General features: G+C 43.9%; 1 protein-coding gene across 4 annotated transcripts in view; it reads left to right on the forward strand.

The window, feature by feature from the left end:
- LOC122561370 (6-phosphofructo-2-kinase/fructose-2,6-bisphosphatase 4-like) overlaps positions 1–14,820 on the forward strand; it is a 178,037-nt gene that overhangs the window by 124,590 nt on the left and 38,627 nt on the right. For all 4 annotated transcript variants that reach the window (XM_043713128.2, XM_043713130.2, XM_043713127.2 and 1 more), the window contains 4 exons: positions 5,596–5,717; positions 8,239–8,446; positions 10,385–10,531; positions 10,976–11,080. In XM_043713128.2, coding sequence (XP_043569063.1) covers positions 5,596–5,717; positions 8,239–8,446; positions 10,385–10,531; positions 10,976–11,080 — 582 coding nt within the window. The remainder of the gene's footprint in view (positions 1–5,595; positions 5,718–8,238; positions 8,447–10,384; positions 10,532–10,975; positions 11,081–14,820) is intronic.

The raw sequence follows: 14,820 nt of genomic DNA on the forward strand, positions 1-14,820 counted from the left end.
GAGTAAGACGACTTTTTGAAGATACCCTTGACCTGGGCATTGAACATTCTTTGTGTCAGCTCCTGTATCTGGTGGGCTGTAAAGTGCTTTGTGTTTGTATGTTGAAAGTGTAATATAGGAACAGCAGTAGGCCATTTAGTCACTCGAGCCTGCTCAACCATTCAGTAAGATCATGGATGATCTATAACCTAACTCAGTCCACTTGCCTTAAACCCATATCCCTTGATAGCCTTGCTTATTATTAAAAAAAATGTCTATCTCAGATTTAAATTTAACAATTGAATTAGTATTGATTGCTGTTGAGGTTGAGATTTCCAAATCTGCACTACTTTCTAATATCTTTCTAATGCTTTCTAATATCTTTCCTGAATGATCTGGCCCTAATTCTCAGCCCACGTCTCTAGTTCTAAGATCTTCAACCAGTATCCTTACTCTGCTAATGTCCTGAAAACCTTGATTATCTCACTCCTTAACTTTATAAATTCTAGAGAATAAAATGTAATTTATGTAATCCCTCCTCATATCTGGACTTTCAGGGGTTTTGATATCATCTTTGTAAACCTGCGATGAACTCCATCCAAGGTCAAACCATCCTTCCAAAGATATGATGCTCCAATCTGCTCACTGTACTCTAAATGAGATCTGTGGCACTGGTAAAGCACAGCAGGTCAGGCAGCATCCGAGGAGCAGGAGAAACAACGTTTTGGGCATAAGCCTTTCATCAGGAATGAGGCTTGTGGGCTGAAGGGCTGAGAGATAAATGTTAGGAGGGTGGGGTTGGTGGGGAAGGTAGCTGAGGAAGCGATAGGTGGATGAAGGTGAGGAACAAAGTGATAAGTTGGGGAGGTGGAGCAGATGGATGGGAAAGATGATGGACAGGTCAGGAGGGCAGTGCCCGAGTTGGAGGCTTGGGACTGGGATAATGTGGCAGGGGAAGGGAAATGAGGAAGCTGTTGAAATCCACATTGATCCTGTGTGGTTGCAGTGTCACAAAGCGGAATATGAGGCTTTTTTAGTCCAGGCATTGGGTGGTAACGGTTTGGCGGTGGAGGAGGCCCAAGATCTGCATAGCCTTGACAGAGTGGGAGGGGGAGTTGAAGTGTTCAGCCATGGATTGATGGGGTTGGTGTGTGCAGGTGTCCCAGAGGTGTTCTCTGAAATGATTCGCAAGAAGGCGTCCTGTCTCCCCAATGTGGAGGAGACCACATTGGGCGCAACAAATACAGTCGATGGCATTGGCAGAAGTACAGGTAAATTTCTGTCAAAGGATTCTTAGGGGGACCCTGCTCGATGAAGGGCTAATGCCCGAAACATCGATTCTCCTCCTCTTCGGATGCTGACTGACTTGCTGTGCTTTTCCAGCACCACACTCTCAACTCTGATCTCCAACATCTGCAGTCCTCATTTTCTCTAAATGGGATCTAACTAGGGTTTTGTATAAGGTCTGTATCTCTAAACTCCAGTCCTCCACATATAAAGGCCAATATTCCTTTAACTTCCTTGACTATTTTCTGCACCTGTTTGTGGAATTTTATGTACCTGAAACTCCAAATCTCATTGGATATCCATTGCATTGAACTTTGTAAAAACTGAAAGAACTGCAGGTGCTGTAAATCAGAAAGAAAAACAAGTTGCTGGAAAAGCTCAGCAGGTCCGGCAGCATCTGTGGAGAGAAATCAGTTAACGTTTCAGGTCTGGTGACCCTTTCTCAGAATGGAAGGTCAGTGGACTCAAAGCATTAACTCTGGTTTCTCTTTACAGATGCTGTCAGGCCTGCTGAGCTTTTCCAGCAACTTCTGTATTTTTTTTGTATTTCACTTAGAGGAACTTTTTTTTTTAGAAGACACTATCAATTTTCTGTCTGAAATGAATAATCTCATCTCATACTTGCTTATATTAAAATCCATCTGCCCCATTCACCTGATCTATCAATATCCTGTTGCTGCCATTAGTTTTAAAATAGTGATGGAAAAGGATAGACCAGATCTAAAACTTGCAGTTCTAAGCTGGAGAAAGGCCAACTTTGACTGTATTAGACAAGAACTTTCAAAAGCTGATTGGGCGCAGATGTTCGCAGGTAAAGGGACGGCTGGAAAATGGGAAGCCTTCAAAAATTAGATAACGAGAGTCCAGAGAGAGTATATTCCTGTTAGGGTGAAAGGAAAGGCTGGTAGGTAGAGGGAATGCTGGATGATTGAAGAAATTGAGGGTTTGGTTAAGAAAAAGAAGGAAGCATATGTCAGGTATAGACAGGATAGATCGAGTATAAAGGCAGTAGGCATATACTTGAGAGAAATCAGGAGGGCAAAAAGGAGAGATGAAATAGCTTTGACAAATAGAGTTAAAGAGAATCCAAAGGGTGTTGACAAATACATTAAGGACAAAAGGGTAACTCGAGAGGGAATAGGGCCCCTCAAAAGTTGGCAAGGTGGCCTTTTGAGTGGAGCCGCAGGAGATGGGGGAGATACTAAACGAGTATTTTGCATCATGGAAAAGAACATGGAAGATATAGAATATAGGGAAATAAATGGTGACATGTTGAAAATGCCCGTATTACAGAGGAGGAAGATGTCTTGAAACACATAAAAGTGGGTAAATTCCCAGGACCTGATCAGGTGTACTCCAGAACTAGGAGGGAAGCTAGAGAAGTGATTGCTGGGCCTCTTGCTGAGACATTAGTATCATCGATAGTCACAGGTGCGGTGCCGGAAGACTGGAGGTTGGCTAACGTGGTGCCACTGTTTAAGAAGGCAGTAAGGACAAGCCAAGGAACTATAGGCCAGTGAGGCTGACGTTGGTGGTGGGCAAGTTGTTGGAGGGAATCCTGAGGGACAGGATGTACATGTATTTGGAAAGGCAATGACTAATTAGGGATAGTCAACATGGCTTTGTGTGTGGGAAATCATGTCTCACAAACTTGATTGAGTTTTTTGAAAAAGCAAAAAAGAAGATTGATCAGGGCAGAGCGGTAGATGTGATCTATATGAACTTCAGTAAGGCCTTCAACAAGGTTCCCCATGGGAGACTGATTAGCAAGGTTAGGTCTTGCGGAATAAAGGGAGAACTAGCCATTTGGATATAGAACTGGCTCAAAGGTAGAAGACAGAGTGTGGTGGTGGAGGGTTGTTTTTCAGACTGGAGGCCTGTGACCAGTGGAGTGCCACAAGGATTGGTGCTGGGCCCTCTACTTTTTGTCATTTACATAAATGATTTGGATGTGAGCATAAGAGGTATAGTTAGTAAGTTTGCAGATGACACCAAAATTGGAGGTGTAGTGGACAGCGAAGAGGGTTACCTCCGATTACAACAGGATCTTGACCAGATGGGCCAATGGGCTGAGAAGTGGTAGATGGAGTTTAATTCAGATAAATGCAAGGTGATGCATTTAGGAAAGCAAATCTTAGTAGGACTTATACACTTAATTCTGGATTAGTGGTGCTGGAAGAGCACAGCAGTTCAGGCAGCATCCGAGGAGCCGTAGAATTGACGTTTCGGGCAAAAGCCCTTCATCAGGAATAAAGGCAGAGAGCCTGAAGTGTGGAGAGATAAGCTAGAGGAGGGTGGGGAGAAAGTGGCATAGAGTACAATAGGTGAGTGGGGGAGGGGATGAAGGTGATAGGTCAGGGAGGAGGGTGGAGTGGATGGGTGGAAAAGAAGATAAGCAGGTAGGACAAGTCATGGGGACAGTGCTGAGCTCGAAGTTTGGAATTAGGGTGAGGTGGGGGAAGAGGAAATGAGGCGAGTTTGTTTCAGGACATGGTTGAAGAGCTTCAGGGCAGAGGAAATGACCTGGGAGTTGCAGTGGGAGAGGGATCTCTCCATGCTTCAGGCTATCTGCCTTTATTCCTGATGAAGGGCTTTTGCCCAAAACATCGAATTACTGCTCCTTGGATGCTGCCTGAACTGCTGTGCTCTTCCAGCACCACTAATCCAGAATCTGGTTACCAGCATCTGCAGTCATTGTTTTTACCTCGTTGATTTTAGCCCTACTGCAAATCCTCTTACAAGGATGCCTGCCTTGAAGAAGTTTTCCTCCTCTCTCTACAAGAATGTCAGGGAGTCCCTCTCCCACTGCAACTCCCAGGTCATTTCCTCTGCCCTGAAGCTCTTCAACCATGTCCTGAAACAAACTCTCCTCATTTCCCCTTCCTCCACCTCACCCTAGTTCCAAACTTCCAGCTCAGCGCTATCCCCATGACTTGTCCTACCTGCCTATCTCCTTTTCCACCTATCCACTCCAACCTCCTCCCTGACCTATCACCTTCATCCCCTCCCCCACTCACCTATTGTACTCTATGCTACTTTCTCCCCACCCCACCCTCCTCTAGCTTATCTCTCCACGCTTCAGGTTCTCTGCCTTTGTTCCTGATGAAGGGCTTTTGCCCGAAACGTTGATTTTACTGCTCCTCTGATGCTGCCTGAACTGCTGTGCTCTTCCAGCACCACTTATCCAGAATCTGGTTTCCAGCATCTGCAGTCATTGTTTTTACCTTATACACTAAATGGTAAGGTCCTAGGGAGTATTGCTGAACAAAGAGACCTTGGAGTGCAGGTTCATAGCTCCTTGAAAGTAGAGTTGCAGGTAGATAGGATAGTGAAGAAGGCGTTTGGTATGCTTTCCTTTATTGGTCAGAGTATTGAGTACAGGGGTTGGGAGGTCATGTTGTGGCTGTACAGGACATTGGTTAGACCACTGTTGGAATATTGCGTGCAATTCTGGTCGTCTTCCTATCGGAAAGATATTGTGAAACTTGAAAGGGTTCAGAAAAGATTTACAAAGATGTTGCCAGGGTTGGAGGATTTGAGCTATAGGGAGAGGCTGAACAGGCTGGGGCTGTTTTCCCTGGAGCACCAGAGACTGAGGGGTGACCTTATAGAGGTTTATAAAATCCTGAGGGGCATGGATAGGATAAATAGACAAGGTCTTTTCCCTGGGGTTGGGGGAGTCTAGAACTTGAGGGCATAAATTTAGGGTGAGAGAGGAAAGATATAAAAGGGACAACTTTTTCATGCAGGGGTGGTGTGTGTGTGTGGAATGAGCTGCCAGAGGAAGTGGTGGAGTCCAGTGCAATTGCAACATTTAAAAGGTATCTGAATAGGAAGGGTTTGGAGGGATATGGGCCTGGTGCTGGCAGGTGGGACTAGATTGGGTTGGGATATCTGGTCGGCATGGACGGGTTGGACCGAAGGGTCTGTTTCTGTGCTGTACATCTGTCTCTATTTACACTCAATCACTGACTAACCTGTTCCCGTCAGTAATCCATGCTGAATCTGTAGGTGACAGAAAGTGGGCCTGAGTAGCAATGTGGGAATACTGTGTACTGGCAATTTTCAGTGATTTCCCTACACAGCCAGGGTCACTGTTTAGCTGGGGGTGGGGTTGGGGGTGGCACAGTGTGGATGGGGTCACGTGCAGTCGGGGTCAACAGAGTGGGTATTGTTAATTTAATGAGAAGGGCCTGTGCCCGAAACGTCGAATCTCCTGTTCCCTGGATGCTGCCTGACCTGCTGTGCTGTTCCAGCAATAAAGTTTCAACATTGTTAATTTAATGTCTTGGAAGCACGTTGACTATTTTTACACTTTACTCGTTGTAGCAAGTGAAATTGGGCAGCCCAGACTACCGTGACTGTAACAATGATGAAGCAATATCTGACTTCCTGAAAAGGATAGAGTGTTATGAAAGCACTTACCAAACTCTGGATGAAGTATCAGATCGGTATGTCAGCATCTGTGTATAACCTCATCTGAGAATACAAAGGCACCCTTTAATATCCCACTCGGTCTAATCTCGCTGTCCGTGGATCCTTTGCATGTTTGTCCACCTGGTGTTTGACTCTTTGCTGCTGTCCTGTCTGTGGGTGCCTTTGCTGTATTGCCATTTGCCTGAGTATATTTTGCTGTTTTATTGGGAAATATTTGATAATCTGATATACTGTGTAACATTTTTATTTAGCTCCAAGTAGTTTTCCTATTGAATTACATGAATAAAGTGAAAGGGACAGATATGTTAATGTAACTGTTTCTTGCAAAAACATTGTTGGTAGCAGCTTTTTTAACAAACTTCAGTCATTTGCAGCCTGGCGCAGTTGGTAGTGCATTGACCTGCAATTGACTTGCCTCGTGCATGCTGTGCTGCAGTGCATTAGAAGTTGCATGGGTGCTCGAGTATGACCCAGTTGCTACACATGGCATGATCTTTACTGCAAAAAAAATGCCATTTAGCCCAACTTGTTCATACTGTTGTTTTTGCTGAACACAAATATTTTCTCATCCTTTCGGTATTTCCCCTCCTGTTCTCGCTCATTTGTCTTCCTTCCCCTTCTCTGTGCTGAAGCTATTCACCTGGACCACTCCCTGTGCAAGAAAGTGCCCCACTCTCCTCTGTCTGGATGAAGACATTTTTACTCCGTGCCCAATGGGATTGATTAGTGTCAGATAATAGTGTCTTTTACTTATTCACTACATGTGAGCGCCACTGACTCGACCAGCAGTTATTGTCCATCGCTAATTACCAAGGGGATGAAAGATTCCCGGAGTTACGCAGGATTGTAGATTTGAGATTAAAGTCTGATCAGCCCTGATCTTATTGAATGACAGTTGGCTCGAAGGGCTGAGTGGCCTATAGTTGTTCCTTGTTTTCATTTGTTTGTCATTTAATTTCCATTAGCTGCTGTGGTGGGATTTGAACCACAAGACCATAACATATAGGAGCAGAATTAGGCCATTCGATATATCGAAACGCGCAGCAGAAACACATTTTTCAGCTCTGATCTCCGGCATCTGCAGTCCTCACTTTCTCCCATTCGACATATCAAGTTTGCTCTACCATTTGATCAGGGCTGATATACTTCTGAGCCCCATTCTCCTGCCTTCTCTCCATAATCCTCGATTCCCTTACTAATCAAGAACCCAACTATCTCTGTCTTAAATACATTCTATGATTTGGTCCTAACCTTAACAGCCTGCAGCAGCAGTGAGTTCCACAGATTAATCCTAAGAATTATCCTGGGCACCTGGATTGCGAGGTCACCACAATGCATGATCTCCCCAAAAATGGTGACTTGGTGCAGCACAAGCCAAGGTGTGATATCTGAAGGAGAAAGTGAGGTCTGCAGATGCTGGAGATCAGAGCTGAAAATGTGTTGCTGGAAAAGCGCAGCAGGTCAGGCAGCATCCAGGGAACAGGAGAATCGACGTTTCGGGCATAAGCCCTTCCTGAAGAAGGGCTTATGCCCGAAACGTCGATTCTCCTGTTCCCTGGATGCTGCCCGACCTGCTGCGCTTTTCCAGCAACACATTTTCAGCTGTGATATCTGAATCTTGACTTGCAGATCAGAAAATGCCACTGTTGACCAGGGTAATGGATAATACTGCTGTAGCTGAGACCTAACAATAATTTATAATACTTTAGCATAACTGCCTTCCTTCGCTTTTTATGCCTTTGTTAATAAAGCCAAGAATCCTGTATATTATTTGCAGCTTTTCCATCCTGTTACTTTAAAATATGAATATCTTGACTCCTAGGTCCTTGTGTTCCTTCATCCCCTTAATAACATTCACTTTCTATTTAAATATTTCTAACATTTTGTATTGCCTGTCCTCAATCTTCCCAATGCGGTTGGTGTCTGCCTTTCATTTCGTCAAGCTATGTTCTCCTGACCATTGTTCTTGCCCTCCTCATAATCTGCAACTGTTCAGCAGCAAACGTGTATTTATGTCACACCTTTTAATGTAGTAGATTATTATACTCGACAGAGGCATTGAGATAAAGTATGACACAAGAGGAGCTGTTAGAGCAGATGAATGAAGAAGTGGTCCAAAAGGTTGGTTTGTGTTTGGAGTCCTTGCAGGGTATTTTTAATCGGCCTGCCCAGGGATGTTATAACACCTCTGGAGCAGGTGGAACTCAAACCTGGTGGTCCTGGCTCAGAGCTAGAGACACTATTCCCACATCACAAGAGCCCTTTGACATCTGTGCAGGCTTTGAAATGATCCCCATGTGGACCCAGGTTTAGGCCAAAAAGAACCATGGTACTAAAGCTGATTCAGCAGCACAGCTTTCAGCCAGTCAGAAACCACTTCCTGTTCATAAAGAAATTATACATCGCCCTGTCTCTCTCCCTCCATGTAATTCCATGCTAACACAGTGAGTGCACGTTTACCTGAATTTGAGTTTGTGAGAGTTTCTGTATTTGTCCAAGTGGTTTATTTATTGGTATTTTTCTTTTGACTTAAAGGGATCTTTCCTTTATTAAAATCATTGATGTTGGAAGACGGTACCTTGTCAATCACGTACTTGATCATATACAAAGCAAAATTGTTTACTACCTCATGAACATCCACATAACCCCTCGCTCCATCTACCTCTGCCGCCATGGTGAAAGTGACCTGAATCTGAAGGGCAGGATTGGTGGTGACTCAGGGCTTTCTTCCCGAGGCAGACTGGTGAGTTCAAATTGTGACATATCCCCACAATTGGCAAAATGTCTCCGTCGGTCACCACTGACTGGATAGATCTGCTCCTTCATCCAGGATTCTCTAGATCACATTTCATAACAAATGCTTGTTAAGTACTTATTTGAACAAATACATTGTCTTCTACAGGTCTTCATTCTGAATTTGCTGAAACTTTCTGCAGTACTGGATGCTGTAGTTTGCTGGTCAGGCTTAATCCACAGTTGAAAATCCAATGTCTGTTCTATTTCTGCTTTGCATGGTGACACACAATATCGTTCACTGATATTGAGTACCACTGTTTACTGGGGATCTGAGAATCCTGAACATGGCTTCAGTGCATGTTAATCTGCCTGGGTCTGCTCCTGTCACTGCTCTGATTAACTTGGGAGGGTTTGTGTCCATGTTCTATAAACAGTTCTGGATATAAGCTTGCTCGCTGAGCTGGAAGGTTTGTTTTCAGATGTTTTGTCACCATGCTGGGTAACATCAGTGAGCTTCCCATGAAGCCTCACCGGAGGCTCACTGATCATGTTACCTAGTATGGTGACGAAACATCTAAAAACAAACTTGTCAGCTCAGCGAGCAAACTTCCAACCAGAATCTCAATCTGAGCTACAAATCTTCTCTGAACTCACTATAAACAGTTATTTGAAGGAAGCCACAGGATTGTGTGAACTGAAATGTACATTTTCTTTGTCAGTTCTTTTTTTTTGTACATCTCATCAAAACCATTGCCCAAAGCTGGGCTGTGAACTTTTCCAGGGTCTTTAAGGACTATTTGTCCCTTCCCACTCAGTGAGCATTGTCCATGATCAGGGACTCAGTTTAGTTCAGTTCTGTCCCCATAACAGAACATAATGGACTATCATTAAACAGGAAGCTGATTCCTTGCTGCAGGCCCCTTTCACACTGCAGTTGGAGGTTGGAGGAGCTCCATTGCTGTCAGATTACATAGTGATCAAAGCAAGGCTATTGCTGAGTTACATGGTTCAGCTACTTACTTGAGCCATTGGGAAGCCACCAGATGGTACTTTATGGAGACAATGGTTGTCTTTTGTACATTCACAGGACGTGGGAATTGTTAGGCTAGGCTAATATACATAGTGGCGTGGCACGGTGGCTCAGTGGTTAGCACTGTTGTCTCTCAGCACCAAGGACCCGGGTTCAATTCCAGCCTCGAGTGACTGTCTGTCTGTGTGGAGTTTGCACATTCTTCCTGTGTCTGTGTGGGTTTCCTCCCACAGTCCAAAGGTGTGCAGGTTAGATGGATTGTCCATAGTGTCCAGGGATATGCAGGCTAGGTGACTTAGCCATGGGAAATGCAGGGTTACGGGCATAGCCTATGGGGTTGGGTCTGGGTGGGGTGCTCTTAGTGAGTTGGTGTTGACTTGATGGGCTGAATAGCCTGATTCCACACTGTAGGGCATTCTGTGATTGCCTGGATCTACTTGCCCCTTGAGAAGGTGATTGGTGTGCCACCTTGAACAGCTGTGGTCCATTTGGACCCATCGGATGGAGACCATGTCAGATTGCTGCAGGTGGTACTACGCCCAGGATCACCAAAGGATTTTTGCCAAGGAGAGAGGATTGCAGAAGGAGGGGTGTCATAGTATAAGGGTGTTTGGTTGGTTCTGTGACCATCCTGCTGTTCAAAAGGATTTGTTGGGATCCTTGCATAGTAGGTCCACACCAGTGAGGGATCAATGCTTTTGGGGCATTGATCATCTGCTGAACAATAGCAATTGGCATTGGGGGCAGGTTCTCTGTCCACAAGGTAGGAAGGTAGTGGATCCAGGCAGATCACCTACTCCAGAAGAGTCTGTTCAGGAAGCTAGTGGTGACAGGCCATGTCTCTGTAGCTAATACTGTAATTGACATCAGGTGAAATCGATGCCTTATTTCTAAATTCTTTACTGTCTTTGCTAGTTTGCCAAATCATTAGGAAAATTTATACAGGAGCAAAACATCAGGGACTTGAAGGTCTGGACAAGTCAGATGAAAAGGACGATCCAGACTGCGGAAGCCTTGAAGGTGCCTTATGAGCAGTGGAAAATATTGAATGAAATTGATGCGGTGAGTTCATTTGAGCTACATTTTCTTGTAGCCAGTCATTTGAGAGCTGCAGTAGCTCTCTCACATTTCATTGTGGCAAAGATTAAGGCACTACTTCTGAAAAAGATGATAGAGATAATATTTGTAGGGCAGCTCAATCTAGACTGAATATTGACTCAAAATTGCTGGAGCTAATGGTTACAGCATTTAACTGGAAATGAAACCAGTTCAGAATAAAATATTAACACTTTCCCTTTTATGCAATAAAAACTAAATTGGGAAAAAAAAGTCTGTGAACAATTAATTAATTGGTCAAACTGAGAGTCACAATGTGGTTTGTCAGGGAAGAATGTCACTGAGGTTCCTGGGATTTGGGAGGTGGATTGTTACCAATGTTTTTTGGATTTGGAGGAGATGCATTTTAGTCTCAATTCAAGCCTCATCAGTTGTGAAATATCTTTCCAGGGTGTCTGTGAGGAGATGACGTACGAGGAGATTCAGATGAACTATCCAGCTGAATTTGCACTAAGAGATCAAGACAAATACAGATATCGCTATCCAAAGGGTGAGGTAGGTAACAGAAGCTGATCCTTTGTGTGGTGTCAAAGCCAGAGAGGATGCATTCGAGGAGCATTGAATACAGTGACTTTGTTCAGAAACCTAATGATAGGCATATTGATTCAGGTTCCTGGTAGGATATTTTTCCAAGTTAATTTTTATTCTATGCCAGTGGTTTAAACAAGCCATTTCACCTATCTCTTGTTGGCAAACTTCAGGCTTCCAATTGTAATATTAAAATCGTTGTTTTATTAGAAACCAGGAGCAGGAGTAGGCCACTCAGCCCTTTTGAGTCTATCCTGCTATTAAGCAGGAGCAGTACTGATCTGCTATCACACACCATACAGAACATAGAACATTACAGCACAGTACATGCCCTTCGGCCCTCGATCTGAAGCCCATCTATCCTACACTATTCCATTTTCATCCATACGCCTATCCAATGACCATTTAAATGCCCTCAAAGTTGACATGTCTGTTACTGTTGCAGACAGTGCGTTCCATGCTCCTACTACTCTCTGAGCAAAGAAACTACCTCTGACATCTGAGCTATATCTGTCATCCCTCAATTTAAAGCTATATCCCTTGTGCTAGCCATCACCATCCGAGGGAAAAGGCTCTCGCCCTATCAATCCCTCTAATTATTGTGTATGTCTCAATTAAGTCACCTCTCGACCTTCTCTGTAATGAAAACAGCCTCCAGTCCCTCAGCCTTTCCTCGTAAGAGCTTCCCTCCATACCTTAGAATCCTTTCCAAAGCTTCCACATCCTTCCTATAATGAGGTGACCAGAACTGTACGCAATACTCCAAGTGCGGTCGCACCAGGGTTTTGTACAGCTACAGCATGATCTCATGATTCTGAAACCCAATCCCTAACACAAAGTATGTCTTATTAACAACCCTATCAACCTGGGTGGCAACGTTCAGTGATCAAGATCCTTGGCCACCGAGATCTCTGCTCATCTACAGTACCAAGAATCTTACCATTAGCCCAGCACTCTCCATTCTTGTTATTCCTTCCAAAGTTAATCACCTCTCCCTTTTCCACATTAAACTCCATTTGCCAGCTCTCAGCCCAGCTCTGCAGCTTATCTATGTCTCTCTATAACCTATAACATCCTTCGTCACTATCCACAACTCTGCCAGCCTTCGTATCATCTGCAAATTTACTAACTTATCCTTCTCTGCCCATATCCAGGTCATTTATAAAAACGACAAACAACAGTGGACCCAAAACAGATCCTTGTGGTACCCCACGAGTAACTGAACTCCAGAATGAATATTTCCCATCAAACACCATGCTCTGTCTTCTTTCAGCTTGCTAATTTCTGATCCAAACCGCTAAATCCCCCTCAATCCCATGCCTCTATTTTGTGCAGTAGGCTACTGCGGAGAACCTTATCAATTGCTTTACTGAAATCCATATACACCACATCAACTGCTTTACCCTCATCCACCTGTTTGGTCACTTTCTCAAGGAACTCAATAAGGTTTGTGAGGCACGACCTACCCTTCATAAAATAGTGTTGACTATGCCTAATCAACTTATTGCTCTCAAGATGCTCAGAAATCCTATCTCTTATAATCCTTTCCAACACTTTACCCACATCCGAAGTAAAGTTCACAGGTCTATAATTTCCAGGGTTGTCTCTACTCCCCTTCTTGATCAAGGGAACAAAATTTGCTGTCCTCCACTCTTCTGGCACTCATCCTGTAGACAATGATGACATAAAGATCAAAGCCAAAGGCTCGGCAGTCTCCTCCCTGGCTTCTCACAGACTCCTAGGATAAATCCCATCCGACCCAGGGGACTTATCTATTTTTACACTTACCAGAATTGCTAACACCTCCTCCTTATGCACGTCAATCCCATCTAGTCTAGTTGCTTGTATCTCCGTATTCTCCTCGACCATGTTGTCTTTTTCTAATGTGAATACTGACAGAATATTCATTTAATACTTCCCCTATCTCCTCTGACTCCATGCGCAACCTCCCACTATATGCTTGATTGACCTTAACCTTAATCTTAATCCAGTCATTCTTGTATTCCTGATATACCTATAGAAAGCCTTAGGATTTTTTCCTTGATCCTACGGGACTTCTCATGTCCCCTCCTGGCTCTTCTTAGTTCTCTCTTTAGGTCTTTCCAGGCTAACTTGTAACTCTCAAACGCCCTAACTGAGCTTTCACATCTCATCTGAACATAAGCTGCCTTCTTCCTCTTGACAAGAGATTCAACTTCCTTAGTAAACTATGCTCCCCCACTCGACAGCTTCCTCCCTGCCTGACCAGTGCTTACTTATCTCGGACATGCAGTAGTTGTTCCTTGAATAAGCTCCACATTTCCACTGTGCCCATCCTCTGCAGTTTCCTTCCCATCCCATGCATCCTAAATCTTGCCTAATCACATCGTAATTGCCTTTTCCCTCAGCTATAACTTGTTGCCTTGCGGTATATATCTATCCCTTTCCATCACTAAAGTAAACATAACCGAATTGTGGTCACTATCACCAAAGTGCTCACCTACCTCCAAATCTAACACCTGGCTGGGTTTATTACCCATACCAAATCTAATGTGGCCTCTTCCCTTGTTGGCCTGTATACATATTGTGCCAGGAAACCCCACTGCACATGTTGGACAAAACCTGATCCATCTAAAGTACTTGAACTATAGTATTCCCAGTCAATATTTGGAAAGTTAAAGTCCCCAGTAACATAACAGCTACCTTGTCACTCTTGCTCCTATCCAAAATTATCTTTGCTACCCTATCCTCTACATCTCTGGAACTATTTGGAGGCCTATAGAAAACTTCCAACAGGGTAATCTTTCCTTTCCTGTTTCTAATCTCAGCCCATACTACCTCAGTAGACAAGTCCTCAAATGTCCTTTCTGCAATTGTAATACTGTCCTTGACTAATAATGCCAAATCACCCCCCTTTTACCATTTTCTCTGTTCTTACTGAAACGTCTAAATCCCAGAACCTGCAATAACCATTCCTGTCCCTGTTCTACCCATGTCTCTGAAATGGCCACAACATCGAAATCCCAGGTACCAACCCATGCTGCAAGTTCACCCACCTTCCGAATGCTCCTGGCGTTGAAGTAGACCCACTTCAAACCAACTTCTTGCTTGCCGGCAGCCTTGTGATCTTGATATCCCAGCTGTTTCCATGCTGCTTGGCACCTGTAGCTTTTCAAATCTATCTTTCTTCAATATGTTCAGTGATGGCCTAGTGCTATTGTTGCTAGAGCTGGGGTTTTAATCCTGTTGCAGGATAGTTAGATTTGAATTTAATAAAGAACCTGGAATTAGAGTCTAATGATGACCATGAAGCCATTGCCAATTATCAGGGGAAATCCCATCTGGTTCACTGATATCCTTCAGGGAAAGAAATCTGCCATCCTCAACTAGTCTGGCCTACATGTGACTCTAAACATTCAACAATGTGGTTGAATCTCAATTACTGTCTGAAATGGCTCAGCAAGGCATTCAGCCATTCCAATTACTCCAAAGGCAACTGGGGACAGGCAATAAATGCTGGTCAGCCAGCCACACCCACATCCTACAAATGAATTAAAAACTAACTCCAATCCTCTTGTGATGAAAGCCAGTATGCCATCTACCTCCCTAAACTTGCACCTGCCTGTTTGCTTTCATTGACTGTACAAGGATACCTAGATCCCTTTGTATATCCACATATCACAATTTATCACTATTTAAATAATACTCTTCCTTTCTATTTATTAGGA

Source organism: Chiloscyllium plagiosum, unplaced genomic scaffold, assembly GCF_037043375.1.
Source record: "Chiloscyllium plagiosum isolate Xiang-an unplaced genomic scaffold, Cpla_swu_hap1 HiC_scaffold_14, whole genome shotgun sequence".
Taxonomy (NCBI): domain Eukaryota; kingdom Metazoa; phylum Chordata; class Chondrichthyes; order Orectolobiformes; family Hemiscylliidae; genus Chiloscyllium; species Chiloscyllium plagiosum.